Source organism: Chenopodium album, chromosome 10 (genome assembly GCF_948465745.1).
Source record: "Chenopodium album chromosome 10, dcCheAlbu1.1, whole genome shotgun sequence".
Taxonomy (NCBI): domain Eukaryota; kingdom Viridiplantae; phylum Streptophyta; class Magnoliopsida; order Caryophyllales; family Amaranthaceae; genus Chenopodium; species Chenopodium album.
Genome location: NC_137843.1, coordinates 63,017,207 through 63,035,988, shown reverse-complemented (window position 1 = coordinate 63,035,988; position 18,782 = coordinate 63,017,207). Strand labels below are relative to the sequence as shown.

The window sequence follows — 18,782 nt, the reverse complement described above, 5'->3', positions numbered from 1 at the left end:
AAACTTAGATGATTAAGTTTGTATTGCATCCTTAAGTACTATTCCACCATTGACATTTGACACAAATCACACGATTGTTCAGCCAAAGTACAAATATTCGTATTTATTTAATCGTATATTAAGGTTAAGATCGTTACTAAAAATTACAAGAAGATAGAATGTATGTCGCATATATCATCTTATTGGCTTTGTTCTAGAAAACTTGTTGCTTACAGAAGCAAAACTATCCTCATTAAGCAAAATTCTATAATACTAATATCTTGGTGGATCTTTGGTGAAACCCATCAATTAAACAGTGTTACTAATTAAAATTCAATAATTTAATTATCTTCTTAACTTGGAAGGCATGTCTTGTTAAAATGACCAGATTAGAGAAAAGTTTGAAATGATGATGACAAGTGCTAAACCACCTTTATTTCATCTTCATTATCTTCAAACAAATCATAAATAATTGCTAATGCTAATTATAATCTTCAAATCAGGGGGCTATTGCGCATAAATACTCTTCATATGTGTGTGTATTTGATAAGAAAGGAAATTGATGCTATATTTCGTGTCAGTAGCTGATTCGCATGGTAACCATTTGGAAAAGACTCCTACATGTCACAGACTCACAGTTCACCTAAATAAAAAGAAAGGACTCCTATGGTAATACGGAATACCATCTACTCTAGTAAATGGGAGATTTGTTTGGATTGTAATGATTTGATTGAAAATAGAATTAATGTATCCTAAAATTTTTGTTAGTTTTTACTATATGCCATAGTTTAATTTATAAGGAAATCCAAAACATTCTTCAATTGAATAAAAAAAGTATACTTCTCAAATAGGTTTCAAACTTTCAATTACATAAAGTCAAAAAAAAAAAAAACCTTCCCACAATTTCGTACTTTGAGTACAATTATGGTCTAAGTTGCATATGTTTACCAAATTACCATACATGTTAGATTGTGTAATCTTAATTTTCTTACTCACCATTATCTAGTATGTGAACCCTAACCATAAATGATTTCATTGAGCCACCCCTTCTGAAGAATTAAGTCATAAATCTTAATCACAGAAGTCAAGCCTTCAATAATATCCTAGTTTTTAAAATGAAATATTCATTCATCAATATAGTCATCCGACATCTATAAAGAACATCAAATCAAATTAACCCAAGTTCCTACAGAGTACTTGTATAGTTGTATCTAACAAAAATAAAATTTATGCTTTTTTAATTTTACAATTAATTTTTAACATTTTTAAATATCCATAATTATTCTTTTCTCTTATAACATATGAGTAAAAAAAAAAAATTCAAGGGAATCCGATAACGATCACTACTCTATTAAAATTTAAAAACAAAATTAGTCACTATTGATGAAGTTTATCTTAACGTTTAATTAAGCAAATCACCAATCATAATTAACACACAAATGCGGTCCAAACATTCTATTCAAAATTCAATTTCAATGTCGTATCTTTAAATCTCATGCAATGATTGTTGAGGTTTTTACAGTGGAGAAAAGGAATGATAAAACAAAAGGTTTTTCCATGTGACTTGTTTCCCTAGAAAAAACTTTTTCTTTAAAGATGTGCTCCAAATAATAACATTGTTTACATAATCACTAGCTAGGTATTATTCTCTTTTTTAAGTGGTGGTTTGTTCTAATTGTATGCACCACATCAAAGATTAGTTTTTTGTGGACTTAATTAATAATTGAATCAACACTCTGGAAAGTTTAATTATCTACATAAATCACGCCAGCTGCTCCTTCACTTATTGTTAAGTATTTAGATTTTATTAATGGAAGGGCTAGCTAGTTGTTAGAACAATTTCATTTTTTGGGGAGAAAACAAGCACTATCTTAGAAATTAGATGATGTATTACAATATTATTGAATTTTCAAGAATTATTCAACACTTGTAATTATATACCACGATTATTATGTTTTCAAAAAAAAATATACTACGATTATTACAGGGTATACTATTATACTATTATAATAACTGGTGAAATTTTTAACTAACTCAATTTCAATTTATTCTTAACACATTCTAAAGATAGTACATTCATAAAAATTCACATTAATCTTATTATCAATGTTACAGGAGTTGAAATAGCTACCAACTAAGGGTTTGTTCATATTTACTTATTTTCAGTTCAGTTCAGTTCAGCTCCAATCAGTTCAGTTCAGTTCAGCTCTTAATTTCCCTCTCTCATAAAATATTCATTTCAGCTTAGTTCAGTTCAGTTCAGCTCCAATCAATTCAGTCCAGTTCAGTTCAGCTCAGTTCAGTAAATATGAACAGGCTAATTTAACTCTCAACAATTCAATCAACGTCAACTCTTGTATATTACAAACTTCGCTTGATCACCATTTTTTTTTATAAATCAACGTATACGGAAAAATATACTTGAATATAGCCTTACATAGCATAATATGTATATATCTTGTCAATACACAACTTTAATCATATATACTTTTAATCATCTAATTGTAAAAAGTAACAAAATTTACTTGGTATGAGAACAATTAGTTTAATAACTTATTATTATTAAAGATGGTAAATTATTGTGGTTGCATAGTGTGTGGGGAAGGGGGAGCAAAATTGTAGGCGCTTTACTGTTGAAACAAGTATCTATGGTCACCAAAAATCAACAATTAAGCAGTACTGTAAATAATGCAGGAGATTAATTATACTCTTGTGTGCAGTTCAATGGTCTAACACGGTTAAATATAAGTACAAATCAATTTCTAAAATTTATTCAATGATATTTTATTGTAAAACACCGCCTTTAAGGTATATAATAATTACTGTATTTTTTTTGTCATCATTTTTCCTTTAGGTTATAAAACTGTGAAAAATTATTAGTACTTCGTATTTTTTTTAAAAGTGAACATGTAAATAGGTGGTAAGTGGGTGGCTTGGTGTATTATGGTTTTTGGTAGATGGCGGAACTTATGATGCATAATAGTGTAGAGTATAGCACCAATACAATTTGGCATATAGCCACTACTACTAGTAGCCGTAAGTAGACAATTTGGAGCTCAATGCATGAGCCAAGTCGCAGCCATATATAACTCCAAGGGGTAATGGACAAATACATTTGACAACTTCCAACAGAGATACTTTTTAATTGATTAATTAATACTGGCAAGAATGATGATTAGGCTACAAATAGGAGATTGCAAACTTTATCTTAATCATGAACCTAATCCATAAATTTAGTATCATAACTTCATAAGATCAGTGGATGCCAGTACACCAGGAGATTAAAGCATGACAATTTATTAAACTTACAATTAAATAAAATTAAATCAAAGTAAAAAAAAACAAACAAACATAACCTTATACTCCGTATGCAACTAAGTTACCTACTTTCGTAAAGTCAAATATGTAATATTTTTTATATTCTCTTATTAATTATACACAGAATTCGAATGAATCGTCTTATTACTCTAATATTCTCTCAATGCTTATTAGTTCGATAAGTAATTAACTATTCTCTCATTAGTCATTACTTAATAACTCAATGACCCAACACCAAGATAAAAGATTACATATCCTATATAAAGACTACAACACCCTTAAAATTGTAACTAGAGTATATGGTCTAGTAATGGATAAATATGTAAATTTATACAAGTACCATGTTAGATTTTTTTTATTCTTTCAAATTTTAAATAAAAAACCTGACCAAAGAGAAATGAGAGATATTATGATTTATGAGGTTGGCAAAAATGATTGCCCCCCTTGTATGAGACACCTTTGGAGCACAATCACCAACGAAAATGAATGAAAAAGATTTGTGTGAACCATAAACCATCACCAACAAAAGGCATGGGATGCAGTCATAGCTGCATCAGTTATTGATAGCTAAACAGCCTTTACACCTTATGATTTTGCACCGTAACCAAAACATTAGAATAGTAACCCCTGCTTTTTACAGTTAAACGTAACTGCAGTATACGTATAAAGTTCTTACTTCTATATTCAGAATAATTTTGAGGTTATTGAGATCACATATTGGCTAAGTTCAACTCTGTGTTATTGCAGTATTGAATAAGTTTTTTTTTTTTTTTTTTGAAACATTGCAGTATTGAATAAGTTAGTCAAGGACTCAAGGCTTAAGAGTAAAAAATAACCTGTTTTCAAAAAAAAAAAAAAAAAAAAAAAAGAGTAAAAAAATAACCCGGTACACAGATATTACTCTGTAGTGTAGAAAAACAAATTGTTACCATACAATGCTCCTTATAGTGGTATGGAACTATGGATGATAAAAATTATTTTGGAGAAAAAAAATAAATTGATATTTGAAGATATTAAGATAATCAACCACAACCATAGTTAATGACAGTAACAATCTCTATATAAATCACGAATAGATTTAATACATTTACTATTTTTGATTACCATCTATATCTGCTTTTTAATTATCTACCTTAATCTGGTAAAAAAGGGACAAGTATTATTAAAACTTGATTAAGCCACTGTTAAGCATTCAAGTGCTATTCAATAATTATATGATTTTTTACTAGATCTAAACCAACAATTAATTGGATCATAAATCTTGGCTAATCTATACGTTGAAGAGAATTTCTCACGGCAAATTAAATTGCAGAGGCATCTATTATTGTCTTAAGCAATATATACTTTCTCATCGTAGACTTTAGGAAAAGACAATAGACTTAAACAAATAGTTTTCAAATCCAAGTATCATAGACTCATAGTGCATTAGAAAAATGATTGCTAAATAACATAATAATGTTTTTTCCATTAATTTTGAGGTGGGGGTTGCTCAGCCCTAGATGCTAAACAGAAACTGATGAAACGATATAAGAAAGATGCTTTCACAGGAGTAACAACAAATATAGTTTCAAATGAAAATGATTACGAATTTACGATAAACATCTACTTACAACAAATCATCTTGTAAAACACATCAAAAGTCATACTACTACTAGTACAAGGAAGTGGAAGGATGTAAAACCTTCTATCTTAATAAACTAAAAGGTTGCACAATTAATCCTCGCCTAACAAATTCAGGTTGAAGCTAATAATTTCAGATAGAGTTTGCAGGTAACTCCAAGAACACAAGAGGTATCTAAGACCAAAGGTCAAATCTCGTCTATTTTATTTACCTAGATAAAACTAATCCTAACTTGAACTAATTCCAAAAAAACACACTACTACTAGTAGCTTAGTGAAGAAATGACATTTTCTCAGCTTATCTGTTGCATTTGAAGAAAGAAGCAACTTAACGCAACTACCATAGACTAGTTGAAAGAAGCACAATAGTGTGTTAATGCTAATATAGAACTTCACACACTTGAATATTCCTATAATAGCACGAAGCCAAATCAGCTAATTATATAATCTTAGTAATTTGACTTTTAAATCCTGTTTAGATTTGTTAATATATGCTAATTATGATTACACACAGTGAAAAGGTCTACCAGCCTACCACAGAGTAAAACTTGAGCATCAAGGTTTGCACAATGAAATTCAACAATAGCTTTTGACTAAGGAGCTTAATCATGTTAGCTCCACTATAATAGTATGTATTACTGTACCTAACATTGCTGCTAATTAATCAGCATATAATCTGCATCATATTTAGAGCTAGTGACATCACATTGAGTGTCATATTTTCTCTATGTAGTTGATTATGTTATGGAAACAAAGAGGAGTAATTTGACTATTTGAGGAATGAAGTAACAACCTATGAGCCATAGTTCAACATAGATTAAGAAACTGCATCAGCTCGTAAAGCCAGTGTAAAAGAAGAATTACCTCTAGACAAGATGACAACTTCGACGATCTTGTGTAAAAGGTGGTATTGCAGATTTAGTTACACTAATCCTCCAGGTAAATTTGCAGAGAAAGCACAGCTTGTTCATCTAACACTTCAAAAGCGAATGTGAAGCAAACCTGTCCCAACTCATTGTTCAAAAAAGTGGACCAAAAGTTGAATTTACTCCAGGATCTGCATCATATGACTTATAGTCAGTACTTAGTAGGCATTATTTTCATATTTGATACAACTTACAACTACAGCCTACCATGTATTTTGCACTAATTTTTGGTATCAAATTGCAATATCATTTTACCAGATGATCATCCATTGAACTACTTAAATCTTACGAAGTATGCTTTAGAACTCTGTTTTATTAGAATCATATTTATTAAAAGAAATTAATCAAACAACTATCACAATAACCAGCTTATTGTTCACCATTACAGTTCAACTTGTTGGTTATTCACAATAAACTTTTGTCAGGAGTAGATACACGATAGAAAAGGATAATATATGTTCACAAAGGGAGTATTCCCCTAGTTTGAGTTGGTACTAACTAGGTATCTTACACAAGGATTAAAATGGGAAACAGAAGATTAAATTGCTCAAAATATGAGGGGGGGGGGGGGGGGGGGCCTTATATAAATGAACCAATAAGTTCAAATTAAGAAAAATCAAACATCCATTTCAAATGATGAAACATAATTTAGATCATCTTTTAATAACTTAGGCGATAGCACTATGCATACTAGTGACCAAGTTGAAAGACTACTAATGTACTCCGTATATAGTTTAAATCTCAGGATAATGCACTTCGGCACATAATTGCTCCAGCATACAGTAACAGATATAGCTTCATCAGGTTTATCATGTTTCCCAAATGGGGAAACTGTATGATTTGGTATTAATGTTGACAGATAAGACCATGCCACATAGCTCAAGACATGCTCATGAGAATCTCGGTGGATTACCTTATATTTAGAAACATCACAATCACCTTGTACATTTACCCAGCTCATGTAAATCACATAGTAAAAGGCAAAAGCATCCTCATCCTATACACCATCTATAATTAATCTGATATTCGGATGACAGTTGGAATATCGGCACCATAGTGGTAATATTGACTACCAATAAAGATTCATGTCAAACTAATGTTTTGCTTGTTTTCAGATTTTCCAAACTTCAGCTACATGTGCAAGAGTCAATACATAAATAGTCATCTAAGGTTTCAAAACCTCACGGATTTGACACTGAAATAGCATCTGTTGCCACAAAAGGCAGCAGAAAAGAGTGTAAGAGCAGTAATTACCAGAGCTAGGTGTACTGTGTTTTCTATGTGTGGCATTCACTAAGTAGAAATCTAGAATGTGATTTGATGAATAGATTAAGAGACTCCAACATTGATTACAGACAGGTACACAGACAGAGCATAATTTTCCAGTACTTCATGTGTAAGCCTCAGCACTAACTTTTGGGTTAATTTCTAACACAAATGGACCAGACATGTTCTTATATATACTGTTTAGGAAGCTCGTAAACAATGATGTCTCAAGAGACTGCTCCTGATTAACTAAAACAAAGGTTGTTGTGGACCAGATATGTTTATGAAAGTACCATTAGTGTTAAAAGTTAGACTTACAAGAATTTAGCAAGATTTACAGAGTTCAATATAGGAGGATTTTGATCGATTAGTCCACTGATCAAGTGACAGATATAAGGTTTAGATAACACATACATTTAGCTTATTCGTCCCTGACATTAAACATGTGTAGCAAATCTAGCAATCTTTAGCATAACTACATATATTTAGCTGGGTGGAATGTGGTTTCTCGAACATTTAGGGAAGTATTAAAATATACCATCCATTTAGCCTTTAGGTTGGGGATAACTGACTTCAAAAAAAATTGTACAGCAGTCATTTGCAATTGGACCATCAAAGAATAAGTCATTGATTAACAATACAGTGATACAGAAGCTCTTATAATGTGCAAGACGCATACATCTGCTTCATGTAGAGCATATGGTACAATGGTTGCCACTTTAGCCTTAAGTTCCACTTTTCAAACAGGTATGATTTTATAGCAAAAATAACTTTCAAATCATATCTTGATGAATAGCTTAACGACATTGAACAGTTCACATAATGCATCATCTAAATGCAAGCAACAAATATATGGTTACGCGGTTTCAAAATTGAGTTAATAACCAACTTGCCACTAATTAACAAGCACCATAATAGTATATACTAAATAATATGTACTTCCATAACTCTTGCCTTGTAGCATATACTTCCAAACCTTACTATAACAACAATAATATACGACTGAAACATGTACCAGTATAAAATAAAGCACATATCACTAAAATTTAGAGTTACCTGCTCAGGTAGGTTGAGGATTGAAAGAAGAGGAGCTTCGAGTTCCGGAACAGCGAAAAAAGAACATAATAGCCATAGAGATCAACCAAACCATAAAACAAACCGCAACAATTCCAACTCGTTTAGATAGAACTGCACCAATTATGTCTCCTTCGTCAGGCAAAACACTCAAGTCTCTCACAGAGGCCTCAACCAATGCATCCAGAAGCTTCTTTGATGTATCGGAAACATCACTGGAGCTGGAAACTTGACTTCTAGCTTGCTTCAGAAGATTCACAACCAAATCCACCTCGACGGAACAGTTTGATCCAACTACATTGCTGCAATCAATTGAGGAATTGACTGATTCATCGTAAACTGTTGAGATCTTCGAAACTGGTGTAAATGCTTCCTCTGATGTAATGATTGACTGATTTTCTGCTCCAATTGAACTCAGAAGGCTCTGTGAAGCGAAAAACACGAAAACAAAACGAAATTTTTCAGCGATTTTGCCGATTATTTAATCGATAATTTTCGTCGGAATTTTGAAAAGTTGAGAAACGAATTTTACCTCAGATTCTCCAATTAAATTCTCTTCGCACAAATTTTCAGAAATGACCGATAAATTGAGTGGTTCCTGCACTGATTCAGCCGAAAAATCTTCGGAAACTGAAGCGAATTCAGCATTCAAGCTCTTCTTTGTAATCTAATCGATTTTTCCAGAAAATGAAATCAAAATGATGAACATGCAGAAGGAAAAAATAAAAATTAGGGCTAGAAATTGTTACTTTTTGATGCTTCTTTGATTGATCGGAGATTGATTTGGAATAAGGAGATTCTTTCGGCCGGCGGTGGATGATGTCCTTGCTCCGAGGAGTTTGATTTTCCTTCATTTTTTTTCTCTACTTCAATGGCGGGAGAATTTGAATTAAATTTGTTAATTTGTTTGGGAAAATAGATGATCAGTTGATCTGAGTGTTTATATAAGTGGACTGAAGAAATAGTTGACGTCTGATTTGCTGGTGTATGGTAAATTTGATACACGGAGTCGAGCTTAGGAGTATTGGGCTTGGGTTTGGATTGGGTTGGGTTTTGAGTTAAAGACAATAAAGCCCAAATAAAAAGAAGTCCACTTACCATTCAGTAACTCACCACTGCAAAAACTGTAAAGTGCATAACCATGAATCATTGAATCCATGAGTAGTTTGGAGAAATTTGCAAGTACTTATAGAATCCATTTTTGGTTTATGAAATAGTGCAAACGAATATACTGTATACAAGTAGGACAAGACAATTTGTTAGTTGTTTCTTGTTAAATTTATCAAAAACCAACTTGACTAGATTTTTGCTCAAACTTAAGTCAAGTAAAATCTTATAGGCATCTTGTAGTCTTGTTAATAATAGATTCAATCTCCTATCTCAATAAGCACTGATCAGTTTTGTACATTATTCTAAACTAAGAATTTTGGTCTACATATTATGAAATTCAATGCTATTGGGTTGCTTATACAACCTATTAGAGCATCTTCAATGGTAATTTTGTAACTTACCTAGATACATTAAATTTTTAAGCTAGAGTATTTTGTAGCTACAAAGTGCTTTAATAGTGAACAATTGCATATTGTAAGGGAAATATCAATCAATCAAAACCTTAATCCCATAAGTGGGGTCAGTTACATGAACTAAATTTGATTATTCCAAGTAATCATCGACAAAGATCCTCCTCCTCCATCCCTTACGATCCAAAGTTTTTCATTATGTAAATCCATATACTTTATAACTCCTTCCAACCAAGTCATTTTCGGTCTCCCGTTAGTAGGTTTCAGCTTTGTCAGTGGGTTTCCCGCTGCCAGTCCCAAGCCTGGATAAAGGATGAGGTTTTCGGTATGCTAGTGACAACAGTGTAAAACTTTGTCACATCCCATGACATAAGTCAAGCTTGGAATGAATGAAGTTTTATTTTATAAACCAAAGCAGGGTTACTTAATCAAGCTACATCAATGCTTTCCCTCCAGTTGTAAGCTACACGCTTTCAATTTTATTTAATTTGCATGTCTTTTGTGTACTAATTGAGATTCTCTTAGTCGGTTCAAAAATAAATGTCTTAGCTAGTTTGAATGTGAGGAAATATTTGTTTTTGCTTGCGATTCTGAGTAGACTAGTTAGAAAGTAAGAAAATAAGCATTGTATTATCTAATACGAAGTACTAACTACACTACTCCGTACACTCGATATGAATGCGCTATTAGGTGAAGTGTCCATGTATCTTAGCAGCAAAAAAAAAATGCATATTGATTTATTTAACGGTTAACCTATAAGATAAATTGCCAAATTGGCAATTAAGGCTATTGGGCATTGGCATTCAAATGCATAACGAATTTCAAAATTCAAACCCCCTAAAAAAAAACCACAACATGGAGTAATTTTTATTTCACTCTCTTAACCTCTAGGGCTCGTTTGGCGTTTGAAATATCAACTCCAGTAATCGAGTAGCAAACAAATTTGGAATTTGCCGCCAAATCTCTCTTCAACTCTTCCCCGTCTCTCTCCTCTTTCTCTCTCATCTCTCCAGTCTCCTGAGTCCTGAGCGTAACAATGGCGAGTGGATCAGGGTTTTCCATGGAAGAATTCGAGTCATTAATGGCGACATCAGATGTTGAGCTTTTAAAGAGAGCTTGGCGCAACGAGAAATCTGCTCCCGAAATTCTTCAATTCCAGTCTTCTTTGGTTCTCAGATCTCGCGAGCAAATTCAACTTATGGTATACAATTATCTCTTCATTACAAACCCTAATTTTCACTATATAATTATATTATCAATTCAATTTTTAGAGTTAGTGTAAAATTTCTCCTATTTGTGAAATTTTTTTGTTTAAATCACTGAAAATATTGGTAGCTTAGATTTGACGGTTTTAGCTGAGAAATTATGGTATAATCTATACTTTTTGCTCCAGTTTATGCTTTAAGCTGATTTATTGTATGTGAAGTGAAAGAGAGGCAGTTACTAGTGCAAAATTTATTTAGTGTGTAACTAATCTGTTGAAGTGTCGATTATCCTGAATTGTAGCTCTATGGCATTGCTATTGTGAATTCTGAAATAGTTTGTATCATGTTTATGCAGTGTCTTAAACAACAGTGAAAATGATAAAAGTATAATGATTCATTTTCATTTGGTTTCTTCCCTGTAACCTTTATAGGGTACACCGGTACATTATGATCTTAGTATTATTAAAAACGGAGTATTATCTTTCTTAGGTTAAGTAGCTAATTATATGATTTAATTCTAATGATATCTTATAATTAAAGAGATCCAACTTTGTCTAGGGTACAGGAAGTGATGAAATTGCAGTTTGACTGTTAGTGAGATGAAATTTGTTTAGATATGGCCTGAAACGAACAATTTCGTTGAAACGGTTTTTTTTGGCTTGATATTTAATGTCCTACGAGTAGCTTATGATTTTTATGTGGTGTAAATCTTGGAGTTTACTTGTATATACTGTACTTACTCTATTCAAGTCTTTCATCCCTTTTGCTGTTACCTGACCTACCTCTCACAAATAATTCTATTGTGCCTTATGAAATGACAAGGAAAATTCAACCGTGGGATTTTTCCTTCTCTTTTTGTAATATGCTTTGTGCTCTAATTGCGGCCTTCTACCTTGGTTACAATGGATGTTGTATTTTAATCTTCTATTTATGGTTGTTGATAAGTGGGCTGATGACCAATGCATCAAACTCACATCATAAAGATATGTGAGAAAATATGCACTAGCAGTTTAGCACCTAACGTGCTCTTAAATTTACCTGGTTTTTTAAATGCCATATTTATCTGTTAATCATGTTCATAACATTTGGGAATATTCTAATTTTGGTAAAATGTTCAGGAGGAAACCATCGAGGAGTTTACAAAAAGTGGTTTTGATCCTCTGATAGTGTCTATATATCAAATGGATATGGATCGGGCTCAATATATGTTGAGATCATATCTTCGGACTCGTCTTCAAAAGGTTGCTTTGGGTTCTCCCTTTTTTTTAAAAAAAACTTTATAGCAGATTATATTATTTGCAAATGATCCAACCAGCTTTAGCCTGTGAGTTATAGTATCTCCTTCTATTGTTCACTTAAAAACCGACAGCATTTTGCAGATAGAGAAGAATATGATTCATATCTCAAAAACAGACCTTTGGAACCGACTTTCAAAAGAGGAACAAAACTTCGCCAAAAGGCAAGTGTGGCAACCCCTTTTTTCATTTAATGCCTGGAATTCTTTAGTTAGTTTTGTAAGGTTCATTTTGTGGCTACAGGTGCTATGAAAATATGAAGAGTTATCTTGATGAGTCAGTTCTGTCAAAACTGCCAACTGGATACCAGTCTGATCTTAAGCAATCCAATGCTAGTGAAGAAAATGACATGGGTAGCTTCTTATACTCATGCTATGGTTATTTCCAAGCTTTCATGCATGCTTGTTTACATGTTAAGTGCAGGGTTTTTTATTTTGTTTGTTTTCCCTTATTTATTTATTTATTTTTTCCGTATGATGATGGCAAACCTTGTTTGGATGCCATTTTTCCCCCTGGATAAAAGAAAGAAAGGAAGAAAGGAACTTCAACTCTTTTGTGACATGGCTAATTGGGTAGTATAAACTATGAAGGGATGTCTAAAAGTGTTTCTTTCAAGAGTTTGAGGGGTTAAACTCTGAACCCTCCAGCCAAGAATGTACCGCTTGGTATGTGTATATACTGTGAGTATTTTTTTTCGTGGGTTAAATGGTAGGCTAGCAACAGCTAGTGCCTAGTATTCATGGAAATGAGTGAGGTTCTAGGCCTTAATTTTTAAAAAATCCCTCTGATGCAAATATACACGTCTTACACTATGTTTGGATAGAGAGATATAGAGGGAAAGGAAGAGAAGAGAAAAGTAGAGATGCATTATCCTTTGTGTTGGATATCTAATGCAAGGAGGGAAGGGGAGGGAATTGGAAGGATCTATTTTCCTTCCCCTTATAATAAACCAAATCTCTCCAATGTTGGAGAGATATGGAAGGAAAATGGAAGGTTACTTCTCCCTCCCCTCCCCTCCCTTTCCCTTCCATTCCCTCTTTTCTTTCTCTTTCCTTTCCCTTCACTATTCTTATCCAAACATAGTGTTAGTGCAGAAAAATAGCTTATGTGATCAGAATCCATCCTTTTGTTCTTCCTCTTTTCCTTAAAGTCTAATTGATTGATTAAAGTAGAAGAAACTTGAACCTGTCAATATAATTGCATTAATGATTTCGTTGGTGTAGATGATATGCTGTGAATTTATCTATCTGCATCCTTAAAAACTGTAGCACTTGACTTTTCCATGCATTTGCATGTGTCTTATGCCTCATAGCTTTATCTTAAGGACACTATTTTAAAGACGGTATTTTTTAAGAGTATGTGTGTGTGAGTTGTTTGTGTGGGTGTGGGGGCGGGGACTGAAGGATTTGATAGTGTAACTAGAGTTTTGAGTTGACTATCTTATAATAAGTGAAGTGAATAAGAGTAACGATACAGAAATCCATTGAGCTGAAAGTTAATCATGCCTTTGAGTGATTCAGTTCTATATGTGACTCTTAAAGAGCGTTATGATTGTTGAATATGAATCTGCTCGAGGAAAATTTAAATGGATTCATTAGGAAATTGTTAGCCGACCCGACTTATGGGATTAAGGCTTTGATTGATTGATTGATTAGGACATTGTTGTTATCCTTGTATTAAAGGACTAGAAACATGCATTTGTTAGACAAGAAGCAAAGTGCTCTAATAGTATCCATTTTGAGAACATAGATTACCAAATTAACTTATTGGGTAAGTCACCAACCCCTAAAATTGTAGGGATCCTAATGGTGGAGTTTGAGAACATTGAAATAAAACATATTCCCTAAGAGATCTTAGCCTAGATTCATAACTCTTACTTTATAGCGGATGCAAGGGATTGTATTTGCTGTGGATCAAAGTGTTTGGTAATGACTCTTTTGGTTTGATAACAAAAGTTGGCCTCTATTATGTAAGAGCATACTTTGTGGGGGTGGGGAATCTATTCTGAATACAAAGGCTAAGTGATACATGATGGTTGATCCTAGCAATGTTTGCCTACTATTGGTGTGAGCATTTCAGGGATATTTGCTTTGGCTCATGGATAATCGTGCATCTAAGCCCTTTGGATAACGCGGTTTTTTTTTTTTTTTTTTTTTAAAAAAAAAAATTGAACTTGTTGTAACATTTTTTTTTAAGACTGATAAGGTGTGAGTAATATGCTTTTGTTTGGGTATATTAAGGATTCCAAGTCTACCCCTTAAACCTGGAATGTTCTTCAACAACTTGCATATTGGCTAAGGGTGTGTTCGGTAAAAAGCTTTTAGCTTATTTTGTCCAATTAGATGTTTGACCAATTAAAAAAGCTAATTTGGGTGTTTGGTATATAGCTTATTAAAAGAGCTTTTTGGGCTCAAAAAGCTCTTTTAGAAAAAGCTCATTATAAGAGCTTTTTAAAATTAGCTTATTGTACAATTAGCTTTTTGTTTCTTAAATACACTAAAACAGCTAACAATTAACAGCTATTTACCAAACATTTTTATACAATCAGCTGATCATAACCAGCTAGTCAAACTAGCTACTATAACCAGCTAGTCAGACTAGCTATTATAACCAGCTAATACAATCAGCTACGAGCTAATTACCAAACAGGGCCTAAGTTTCATACTTTCATTAATATGAAAAGGGATATTGGCAGGCTTTAAGTTTAGTTTAAGCATGGGGTCTGAAGTCTTTCTGCCATATTTGTGATTCAGCTTGTTAGGTGGACATTCAGCTTTATCAAGCTCCAATATATGGCAGAATTACCAGAATTGGGAGCCATCAAGTCAAAAGATGTAATTTAGATCTTGCAGGTATTGCGGGAAAATTTTAAGAAGTTATCTTTCAAAGGGTTAGTGGCTGGAAGTAAATCCCTTAGGCTCTTTCATAGAAATCTTGAAGAGAATTAAACTTAAGACTTAAAAGTTTAAAGCTAAAGATTATAGCTCAAGTCTTTGTTTTGGTTTATCTGGGTGTATGTCCTCAAATTTTTTAAGGAACATGTTCATCTGTGTAAGGTTCAAGGATATACGTCATCTCTTGGCCTGTTAAGAAATTTGGGAGTCCAAACCACAGGGTCTCAACCCAATGCCATATCCATGTCATGGGGGTCTTAATCATTGAGATTTCAGTGGCCTTTTTTTTATTTTTTATTTTTTTTATTATTATTTTTTTTTTAATCTTGTGGTTCATATGTAAGGTTAAGCGCAGAAGTAGAACTAGGGAATTTTTGCTTCTCCTTAATCTGTGAGCTCCAACCATCATCTTCAACCAAAGACTGGTGAGATATATATGATACAAAGAACTTTATTTATTAAAACATATTTAGATATTCAATACAAAGATAATTTGTGGAAAGTTAACACCAAGGACTCCAGATTTGTGGTGCTAGATGCCATGTTTGAGGAGCAATGGATTTGATTTTTGAGTGTCCTTAGCATAAAGGGTACATGTATATAGCTGTGCATACTTTTCCCTCTGGTGAGATATAAAGGGTAAATGTGAGTGTCCTTCCCTCTGCTTGGGCTAAGAAAAGAAAAAAGAAACTTTAGAGGAAGAGGGGAAAAACATACTTTTCTTTGGAAAATTGCTACTTCTCTCTCTCTCTCCCTCTCTAGAAAAGCCAAAGGGGCAATTTTCCTAATGTCACCTATCTAGTCCTTTGGTGCTGCTGACATGAGCTATACTGTACCTTCATATTAAACATTGGGTTCAATTGTATCTGAATTTTGAAAATTTTAGTAGTAAACTTGCTTGATTTGCAAGAGAAGGGGGTTGTCTGACAGTTAAGCAGATATCAAGGATATGCGTGGTTTAGAGAGCAGGAGGAGAAATCAACAAACTGGTTTTCATTTTATGTGAGCATATTACTTAATGTTTTTTAGTGCTGTAGTGGTGATGAATTGATTGTTTTTCTTGCTGGAATATTGGAAATTTGAATTATGGGGTAGAACGAATTCCATACTTTGGCTTCCAGTTGTCTAGCAAACATGAAAAATGGAATAGCTAATGGATGTCAAAACTCAATAGGATCTGTTACTTGCAAAGCAGTAATTCTGGAGAAGAAGATACGCCGGGCATATAGATGAAATTGACAAAAATACAGAGAAGATAAAGGGTATCCCTGCGTTGTATGTCAGTTAATCAGGGCAAGTTTTGCTTTGCTTGAAGAAGAAGGGTTCCACTGGGATCTTCAATTTATGAAGTACATCGGCAGTCAGAGAAAACATTTTAAAACTATGTTACTTTAAAACTGATGTTCAATATCATAACAGAAGAGCATTCATGCTTTTGATCACAAGTGTGACACGTGTTCATGGAGTACTGCCCTCTCCGCTGTCTACAGTTCTCTTAATTCCTTTTGGGCCCTTGCTACTTGATCATCTGCACCCTCTTAGATCAGTTAAAGTTGAAGATGGTTTTCTTTTCCTCATTTTTTGAGGAAAGCTATTAGCAAGACATGAGAAGGTGAAGAAGTTTCTTTATATTCTTGTTTATACTAGAAGTTCGGAGAATTACATTGAAGTTATGGCGATTGAGGCATCAAAAGAATGAAAAATCTTGGGGCAGGATAACTGCTCTTATTGTTTTAGATTCCAAACTGCAATATTAATGTTTTTAACAATTTTTTACTGCTCTACACATGCTGAAATACTACCTTCTCTTCACCAGTTCCGGAGCCAAATTTGGATACATTTGTGTTTTGCAAGAGTGATAGTTCTATTGGAGCCATTCCACTTGATGACAGGTAAGGATCTTGTTTTGCTAACAAATGTAATGTCAAATATTCGTAATCTTGTCTATCAGTGCATGACAAGTCTGAATTTTGATGGTCTTACAGTGCGGATGAGATTGTGGACCTTGTTGCTGGTGATTTATATGTACTTCGTTACAAGTCAATTAAGCCCTTTGTGGAGAATGGGCAGGTTGATCTTGTTTGAGGGATCTCTTTATCATTTCTGAACATTTACAACTTCGACCTCTTCTCCTGGGCCCTCAGCGAAACTGGAGGTCGTACTACAGCTAGCTTAATTTATAGAGAACATGAAAATGTAGCTTGGCTGAGCATCCTTGATCATTTCACTCAGCTGATGACCGATTGTGCTAATAGTGTTTTGCTAGCTTGGAATTTCTACATAATGGTCTGATATCAGGGAGAAAGAATACCTTGAATTGGGAACAAGTAGTTTGGGTCTGGTATATGTTCATTTTTATGAACATGTTTGAGGCTGGTTGTCCAGAATAGATTAAGGTTCCTATGGCAAATGTTATGTAATGAGATGTTAAATGTATTATCGAAAATTTGAAACTACTCAATATTTAACTGTACTATTTGTTTGTTTTGAATTTTCCTTTAGTGGAAGTTCTCGCTCAATTCGTCAATTGCTTCATAGCTATTTGTTTGTCCAGTTTTTGTACTTCAGTTTTTCTTTTTCTTTTTTTAAATGCGCTAATTATACACTAAATACACCATTTGATAAGAATAGAAAACGTAAAGTAACAATCAAATTTGGATGGTGATGAGCTGATGACTTGATAAAAACTTTGTGGGTGAACTGTTGTGAAATTTGACAAGATCCCCGTATAGAAAAATCTACATTGGATCACGGGCCTAAAAACAAAAATCAAAAGTGCACGTGGCTTTTGCAGGACTCCAGAGCTTGCAATGTTTGCAGTTAAATGTGGTTACAATTCTTTCACAGAGTATACACAATAGTTTGGCCGACCAAATGAATTTCAGAATCACATAATGACTTTAATCTTTTTCCACCTATCACATTCATAATTTGCCTTAATGGTTGTAAAATAAAGCCTCAAATATATCTATCTCCGCCTCAAAATAAAAATTAAAATATAAACTTTTTTATATTAGTTTTCTCCCAAAATAATATCTTGTACTCCATACTAGTATAATCTTCTTATTTTTTACTTTTGTAACATCTCAATAGATTATTAAAAACTAATTATATTTTTTACTCAACAAAAATCTATTTATATTTTCGTTATATTTATAAATGTATAATAAAATATATCAATGGTTGAAATTATGTATAGAGACATGTTGAATATAAAATATTTACAAATTAAAACGAAGGAAGTATGTACCAATGTTCAAAGGGGGCAATGTCATTAGAATTATTGAACGCAAGTTATTGATTTTTTTGTTTTTGTTTTGGCACCTAACAAATTATAATCTAATTGCGGTCTTTGTATGAGCTCCTATATAATATAAAAACAATTGGATTTCAATAAAGACCTTATTAATTGGTTTGTTATATACGTTAATTTTTAGTTGCAATAAATGAATGTTTTATATCTCATAAAAAATAAAGACCTTATTAACTGATATGTTAAAAAAAAATAAGGATTCAAAAACAAATTGTTACGTTGATAATTATAAAAATTCTAAAAATAAAATTTGATAGAACATAGAGGCTGCAAAAGGCTATATTTTGTATTTCTTCGATCACACGATATTGTCAAAAAATAATATTAGAGTGATTTTTGCGCTTTTAATTTTTATTTATTCATTTATTTATT

General features: G+C 32.9%; 2 protein-coding genes across 2 annotated transcripts; one reads left to right on the top strand and one right to left on the bottom strand.

The window, feature by feature from the left end:
- Positions 1-8,169: 8,169 nt before the first annotated feature.
- Positions 8,170-9,088, bottom strand: LOC145564596 (uncharacterized). The gene is made up of 3 exons (XM_081624870.1): positions 8,933-9,088; positions 8,716-8,850; positions 8,170-8,607 (listed from the first exon to the last, which is right to left on the bottom strand). The coding sequence occupies exons 1-3, from the start codon at positions 9,035-9,037 to the stop codon at positions 8,170-8,172; spliced, it is 678 nt and encodes a 225-aa protein (XP_081480996.1). The 5' UTR covers positions 9,038-9,088.
- Positions 9,089-10,551: 1,463 nt separating this feature from the next.
- On the top strand, positions 10,552-17,624 carry LOC145564595 (DNA replication complex GINS protein SLD5-like). The gene is made up of 6 exons (XM_081624869.1): positions 10,552-10,904; positions 12,027-12,149; positions 12,288-12,367; positions 12,447-12,556; positions 16,914-16,989; positions 17,083-17,624. Exons 1-6 carry the CDS (start codon positions 10,740-10,742, stop codon positions 17,180-17,182), a joined length of 654 nt encoding a protein of 217 aa, XP_081480995.1. The 5' UTR covers positions 10,552-10,739; the 3' UTR covers positions 17,183-17,624.
- The last annotated feature ends 1,158 nt before the right edge of the window (positions 17,625-18,782 follow it).

What these genes read in the sequence shown, in the direction of transcription:
- LOC145564596 (XM_081624870.1), bottom strand. Translation starts at nt 9,037, where the DNA reads ATGAAGGAAAATCAAACTCCTCGGAGCAAGGACATCATCCACCGCCGG. An exon ending in AATCAAAGAAGCATCAAAAA is followed by an intron (nt 8,851 to 8,932) that starts GTAACAATTTCT and finishes AAAATCGATTAG; the next exon opens with ATTACAAAGAAGAGCTTGAA. An exon ending in ATTTAATTGGAGAATCTGAG is followed by an intron (nt 8,608 to 8,715) that starts GTAAAATTCGTT and finishes TTCGCTTCACAG; the next exon opens with AGCCTTCTGAGTTCAATTGG.
- LOC145564595 (XM_081624869.1), top strand. Translation starts at nt 10,740, where the DNA reads ATGGCGAGTGGATCAGGGTTTTCCATGGAAGAATTCGAGTCATTAATG. An exon ending in TAGTGAAGAAAATGACATGG is followed by an intron (nt 12,557 to 16,913) that starts GTAGCTTCTTAT and finishes TCTCTTCACCAG; the next exon opens with TTCCGGAGCCAAATTTGGAT. An exon ending in GCCATTCCACTTGATGACAG is followed by an intron (nt 16,990 to 17,082) that starts GTAAGGATCTTG and finishes ATGGTCTTACAG; the next exon opens with TGCGGATGAGATTGTGGACC.